This window comes from Puntigrus tetrazona, chromosome 21, assembly GCF_018831695.1.
Source record: "Puntigrus tetrazona isolate hp1 chromosome 21, ASM1883169v1, whole genome shotgun sequence".
Classification (NCBI taxonomy): domain Eukaryota; kingdom Metazoa; phylum Chordata; class Actinopteri; order Cypriniformes; family Cyprinidae; genus Puntigrus; species Puntigrus tetrazona.
The window spans coordinates 16,808,313-16,816,021 of record NC_056719.1 but is presented as its reverse complement, the minus strand read 5'-3'; the positions used below and the strand labels follow the sequence as shown (position 1 = coordinate 16,816,021).

General features: G+C 37.2%; 1 protein-coding gene across 1 annotated transcript in view; it reads right to left on the bottom strand.

The window, feature by feature from the left end:
* Positions 1-7,643, bottom strand: part of tmem185 (transmembrane protein 185) — a 7,987-nt gene extending 344 nt beyond the window's left edge. Inside the window, exons 1-7 of the mRNA XM_043221505.1 lie at positions 7,040-7,643; positions 6,156-6,332; positions 5,451-5,658; positions 4,290-4,373; positions 4,034-4,210; positions 1,898-2,021; positions 1-956 (exon numbers count right to left, since the gene is read on the bottom strand). The exon at positions 1-956 is cut by the window's left edge and continues 344 nt beyond it. Of these exons, the coding sequence (XP_043077440.1) occupies positions 712-956; positions 1,898-2,021; positions 4,034-4,210; positions 4,290-4,373; positions 5,451-5,658; positions 6,156-6,332; positions 7,040-7,077 (1,053 nt within the window). The 5' untranslated portion in view covers positions 7,078-7,643 and the 3' untranslated portion in view covers positions 1-711. The remainder of the gene's footprint in view (positions 957-1,897; positions 2,022-4,033; positions 4,211-4,289; positions 4,374-5,450; positions 5,659-6,155; positions 6,333-7,039) is intronic.
* Positions 7,644-7,709: the final 66 nt, after the last annotated feature.

The following is a 7,709-nucleotide window of genomic DNA, read 5'->3' as shown; positions in this document are numbered from 1 at the left end:
ATAAAAAGAAAACTTACTAACTCAACGGGGCTGAAATTACAAGAGACAGGTAGAGGTTATAATTTCAAGAGAGGTTACCTACTGTTTGTAAGAGGTGCGAAATCAATACATATCACACCGGAGTGAAAACATCTCGACATCTATGTCTTTCATTGGCTAGCCTCGGTCACATATGGATGCAGCCTATCAGACGAAGGAAAAAAAAAATCCACTTCTGATCGACGTAAATAGTGCTTTTATACCAATGCTTTCTTTTCACCGGAGAGGCTGCAAGCACGGTAGAAACGAGCGGCCGTCGCTCACAAAATCCTGCAGGTTCAGGACCAATGGTAGCCAAGACCGACGGACGCGTAATTGAATGCCTACACCATACATGGATTTAAAATACAGAGGAAAAAAAAAACAACTGGTTAAAAAAAAAAAAAAAACGAACACTTTGCTTATATACAGTTTAGACAGTCTCTCAGCCAATCCTTGGAGTTCGATCCAGAAGGCAACCGGTCCCGTCGATGGATTTTTTTTATAGACACAGGGCTATAGTATAGAAAACGCTCGGGAGCCAGTATCTGAGCTTAGCCTGAACACAAACGTCCTTCCTTAAGAGTCTCAGGAGAAGCATCCGTTGTATTTTCTTCATCATCTTCTTCAACGGTCGTCCCGAAGAGGAGCCCAATGCATAGTGCTATACTACTATTCACGAATATTTGGGTGTTAGTCCGGCATGTCGATGCACAGTTTGGGCGGCGGCACGAAGTATTTGCCAGGACTCTGGGTGATCACCACACCCGTCTTCTTACGAAACATGGGAGGGATTTTAGGCACCTCGTGGATGGGCAGCTCCTCGGACACCTCGGAGTCCTCGTGGTGCAGGTCGTAGGATATGTTGCCGTACTCCCTCAGGAAGGGGAAGAGCTCGAGAAGAAACTGGCAGAAGTCTTTGCGGATGCCAAACCACCCTGACGAACGAGAAGAAGAGCTCGGGTCAACAAAGTACATCATTTCATTAAAAACAAAGGTGAAACAAATGGTTTGCGCTAATCATAAACGACGCAGAAATGTTCAGAGTGAGAGAAACAATACAAAAAAAAAGTATTACTGAGGATTTGTGTTCGGTTTAGCACACGCCGGTGTGGTTCTTCTAAAGCTAAACAGCGTGATGCTATACTGGAAGCACATTCAGTTGTGATTAATTATTTTTTTTTTATTTAAAACTATTTGCAAACACTTCTGAATCATTCTTGTCAAGCCATCAAAAGGAAGGAGTGGCAAGGAAACTGACGTTCACAAGTTAGCACGATTTTTATAGTTTGCTCATCAAGAAGCATTTATTTGATCAAAAATATGATACAATACAATATACTTTACTGTCCCCTTAGGGGCAATTTTTCTTGGGCTTAGTGCATGTATGAAATGATTTTCTATTTAAAATATGTTTTAAATATAATATGCATTTAATCAATGCTTGCTATTTTTTTTGGAACCGGCGACACTTTGTTCAGAAAAAAAAAAAAAAAAACTATTTAAGTTAAGTTTTCACTTTGATCACTTTTTAATCAACTTAAACCATACTAGCTAAATTTAAAACCTGTAGTGTATATGGTTACAAATGATTTCTGTCTGAAATAATTGCTGTTCCTTTTAAGCTTTCATTCATAACAGAATGCTGAAAAAAAATATTACGCTTGTTTAAGATTTATTACTGTAAATCAGTATGATTTCTGAAAGATCACGTGACACTGAAGAAAACTCAGGAATCTGAAAGCATACATCATTTTGAACTGTAATAATATTTCACAGCTTTAGTGTTCTTCTGCATTTCCGATCAATTAAACGCAGCCTTGTTAAGCTTAATCTAACTGAACCCAAACGTCTGAATGCAGGGTAACACGTCACGTACAGTGATTGCCTCCTTTCTGGCCAAACGTCGTCACCATCAAAGTCACCAAAGAAACCCAGAGGGGAACAAACACCGGGACGTAGCTGGAGTTATAATGACCATCCAGCTTGTGAACGAGAAGAATCTGAAAACACAAACAAAACGGATGCATAACAGAAATTAAACAACACACCATCGGGTGAACTACTCCTTTAATATCTGGGCCGCTGATACACTGCACATATTATAGATATTTTGAAACACGGTTGATAAAGACCTTGAACTGCTTTATAGCCGCAAATTAAATGAAATTAATTAGAATAAATAAATTTAAAACCGTGTGCTGAAAAATATGACAGATGGCTGTTAAAAATTCTACAGCGCTCCAGATAACAGCTGAAAGTACTGCCAGATGATAAATAGGTGATTTCCGAGTGATTTTTTTAGTTAATAAATTACAGGATAGTTTAATAAAGATTGTCGTTCACACGAGCTACGGTCTGAGAGCTTGATTTATAAGCCGGAGTACACATCGTAGCGCACTCGACCCGATTCATTTCCAACCTGGCAACCTTACGAGCATCAGAAACCTGCAGTATGTAGACGGCAGAGGCCACACGTTATTTCTGTGCTTCACAGGGAAGCCAAAGCGGTGACTTCTCAATCTGTGTGTCGGGCGTGTCTGGAGCCATATTCAAATCATGGAAATACATTCAGTGAAGCAGAGCTGCAGCCGCACACAAGATTGTTACGGCGTTTTAGACGTCGCCTTGCTCACGGTGAAAAAAACAACAGAAAAGAGCAGCGTGTGAGAAGTTACCAGCAGCTGTCATGTAATCAAGAAAAAGTAAAACATTTGCCATAATAGTTTTGATGATATAGACTTTGTGCTTGTGGCAATATATTTTAGTGTTTTTTTTTTATGTATGATTTTTATTAGGTTCCATACGGTTGTATAAAACTCGTATGAAATATTTTATAGTTGTTATGCAAGTTTTGTGATCTACAATTGACTTCGAAGTGCATTTTTTTTTTTTACTTGCCAAGCATGCATTAAACTGATCAAAAGTGGCAGTAAACTATTTATAATGTTACATAAGATTCGTAGATTAAATAAATGCTGTTATAACGAATTTTCTCGAGCAGCAAATCCTGCTGAATTTCGGTAACACTAACTATTAATGAGCATGGAATATATCTCTATATATATCTCTATCTATATATATATATATATATATCTATATATATATATCTCTATCTATATATATATATATCTCTATCTACATACATATATATATATATATATATCTCTATCTACATACATATATATATATATCTCTATCTACATACATATATATATCTATATCTATCTACATACATATATATATCTATATCTATCTACATACATATATATATCTATATCTATCTACATACATATATATATATATATCTCTATATATATCTATATCTATCTATATATATATATATATCTATATCTATCTACATACATATATATATCTATATCTATCTACATACATATATATATCTATATCTATCTACATACATATATATATCTATATCTATCTACATACATATATATATCTATATCTATCTACATACATATATCTATATCTATCTACATACATATATCTATATCTATCTACATACATATATACACATATACATATACATATACATATATATACATACATACATATACATACATATATATACATACATATATATACATACATATATATACATACATATATATATATACATATATATACATACATACATATACATACATATATATACATACATATATATATATATATATATAGCTCTATATATATGTGTGTGTGTGTATCTATCCATATCCATCTATCTATATCTATATATCTATCTCTTTTTTTTTTTTTTTTTTTTTTGCTTTTTTGTAGTTAGTTGATGTATGAATGCGTCCTATGCTGTGATGTAAAAATGTAGATTCCTCTCATATGCTATATCGATCTCTGAGAATGAAGATACATTTTTTGTATGTTATTTGTATGTTAATTTTTTCCAAAAGAAATCGGATTGGACTGATCTCTACACGCCGAGTGTCTTCAGCTTGCTTGCTGCATAAACCCAACGAAGTAAAAAATGAACGCTAACCTCAAAGGTAAGCAGGGGCACCACTATGGTCATCCAGCTGATAGCCATGGTGATGTGTGTGCGCCGCTGCTCGGCGATGACGTCCATGGAGCGCAGGAAGAGCACAGACCAGACGATGTAATACAGCACCACCAGACACAGGAAGGACATGAGAATCCACAGCGGCACGCACACCACCTGGAGAAGACACGCCACTTCATCTCACGACAAGACAGAGCTCAGATTACAAAGCTAGAGGTCCAGCCGCCCTCCTTACCAGCCACGGCCAGGTGATGATCTTATCCAGCCTCAGAGCGATGAAGATGAACTGAAGAATATTTACAGAGCACAGGATCTCGAGCTGACGAAACAACACAAAGAGTGTACAGTCAGACACCATTCATACAGATCCATGTGCTTGGGCAGATATGCATGGTATCATGTGGGTCATAAATCACTAAAAAGCAAAGAAACAAGAAAACATTGTTCATTGAGGAAATGGAGCTTGTTAAGATTTTAATTCAATTGCAACAATATATTTTTTTCTTTACCGTAGTACCAAATTCTCCTTTTTCGACAAGTTATTTATTATATGATAAACCATTACATATATTATATTATGCATCAAAGATGAAAATGCCAATACCACAAAATCCTGTCAGGTTTATTTAAAACAAGAATCATTAGATGTCATAAAACGACTGTATTTATCTAAAACACTAATTATGTTAAATCTTTAACAATCTTTGCTCAAACCCACTAGATTTGACCCGTTTGTCACAAACCAGTTATTATCTGGTTTAATGCGATCACTTTTTCCTGTATAATAAAAAGAGGTCAGAATAAGTATGTTTAATTTTAAAAGGGATGCATTCTGTTGCAATGTATTAATAATAAATGTATTGCCATTTAATATTAAGGTAACGTGTTTCCATTATTAATAAAGAGTAACAAAACTGGACAAAATTAAAAGTGAAAAAAGTAAAAGTGTGGCTATTTTATAGGCTTGTGTTTTTTTGATCCAGTATCATTCAAATTGTGTTAAATTAAAAAGTCTAAATAAATAATATAATAAAATAAATCATTTTTTCGGCCAAAATTTTTTTGGTGCATGCCAATTTTTTTACTGTTTATTTATTTCACAAATGTTTTTTGAAACATTAGAATAGATGTTTTATTTAATATGCTTTCTCTGTATATAAAATCTAAATTGTAAATTTAAAATGCAAATCCCGTCTTCGACCCATAAACCAAAGATGGGAATAAATAAATTGTGATGCAACTAATGTCAATGCAAAAAAAAAAAAGCAGCAAAAATCTGGCTTTGTTTTCTATGCATAAAATATAATTTCTTATTTTGGCATGAAATATGACCTGAAAGCCATGGCGGCTCGTTACAGACAGATCTTCCTCTGTGATGATAATTCACGGCTGATACCTCGAGTGACCGGTCGTGTCTGAATCCCCACACGCACGCTGCCACCGAGACGGGCGACACGAAGAAGAGCGGCATGAAGACCAACAGCCAGAAGTGCGAGCCCCGCTGGACACGGTCACACACCAGCACCTCGAAGGTGAGCAGGAGGAGGTGGATGCCCACGGCGATCAGCATCGCCTTAAACTCCACGCAGGTCTCGCCCTCGGCCCTAAAGACCAAAACGTACTGCATCACACGACAGGCCACACAAAATCATCATGTGACACGAGCCTCTATTATCCGCTGAACACAAAAGAACCAAAAAAGTAACCAAACAGTTCCCGGTCCCCATTGATGTCCAGTCTACGACTACCGTCAACTCTTTTATGAACTCAAACACGTTTGAAACAACATGCAAGTGAATGACTGATGAGAGTACTTTCCTTTTTGGGTTCCCTTTAAGTCATAAAAGGAACAAGATTGCGTTTTCACAAAGTTTACTTTAGCATGCTGGCAGGAACTCCCCACAACAGAAGCCGTAATAACATTATTTTGATACCTTGATGAATGTCATGGAGCAATTCAGTAACTTTCACTTGTTTTTGAATGAATCTTTTAAATGAATGATTCAAAGACGAATGCATTTTTAACAACCACTTGACGAAAAGATGCACATACAGGAATTGATATTGAATTGATTCTCAACTCCAACCATACGTGCCTGACCTGTACTGAGGGTTATGTGCCCAGACCCCGGTGCCCACAGAAGCCCCGATGATGACCATGAGCTTCCAGAGCCAGATGGGCGCGAACACGGCCCAGTAGCTCCACTGGATGATGCCATCCAGCCTCAGCGACAGCAGCACGGAGAAGAGCAGCAGACAGGCGTAGATCAGGAACTTACTGCAGGACGACAACACGCGTGCGGTCAAAGCTCAAGCCGGACCCATCTGTCGAACTGACCCGATTTCTGACAGAGGGGCCCGACTCGGGCCCGAAAGCGAAATGTCAGAGATTCTTCATTGGCGCAAATAAATAATCACATCCAAAAGTTTTTGTTTGTGCTATACATGTATCTATACTGTTTTTATTATGTATACACACACAAACAATATGCATTTTGCAAGTATACTTCAATATACTTCGTACACACACACACATATACATAGTCATTTGATAAATAAGTACAGATGTATAACATGCAAGCAAAAAATAATTACTTTGCGTACGATTAAAAGCTTGACAGCATTAACCGTGGTTTTACTATAGTAAATGGTTAAACGATGGTTAGTGTAGCAAAAGCATGGTTAATAATAATCGTGATTTGTAGTTAAACCTCGGTGCGTTTTCGTTAGAGTTTGAACGTCCGCAAACGAGAACCTGCGTAAAACTGTCGTGTCGCGTTTTAAGTCAAACGCATTTCAGTTTCAGTATCAAAACTGTTAGCTTCGCCGCTTAACGTCCCGTGGAGCCGCGTAACTACGCTAAGGCGAAACCGAAAGGCCTGCACGGTAAACATTAGCAGCTAAGCTAACAAAGTGAACGGAAACTCGGCGTGCTGAAAACAAAGCGCCGTGTTTCGTGGTCCGCGCAACGCGCGCGAGTCTCACCTGGGGTTGAAATCTTGAAAAACGCCTCGGAGATTCATGACTTCCTCTTCAGACCATAGTTAGATGAAGTGAGAAGCGGAGGCTGGCTGGCTGCTGACTGGCACTCGCTCACTTCAGAGTCGGCGAAGGAGACCAAACACGGTGACGTCACGCGCAAGGCCCTGCCCACTGGATGACGCGCTTTACGTCACAGCTAATTATGAAAACAAACAGGTTTCGGGGATTGTAGTTGTTTCAAGATCACTGGCGCGAAAACAAAATCATTTACGTTCATGAACTGAATGTATGCAATCAAATTTAATAAAGTTTTTCTTTACGCAATAAATGCGCTATAAGGTGGCGAAATTAAAAGCCATTAATAGTTATGTTGAAAAACACGTTGAAACATTTTTTTTTCAGGGAGAAAATATTTGAGCAGTAGAAAACACAATTTTCAGGGTAGCATAACCTACCCTCACCAAATACTTTCCGTTTCACATTTAAACTCTATTAAAATCTGTCTACTCTGAAATCTTTACTATGAAGGGCATACTAGCTAGAAAAAAACTACATGATAGTAGAAAACTGTATGTATACGTATGGTAATTGATACTATATATATATATGTGTGTATAAACATTTATATGTATATGCAATGTCTAATTTAGATACATGTTTTTTGTAAAATATG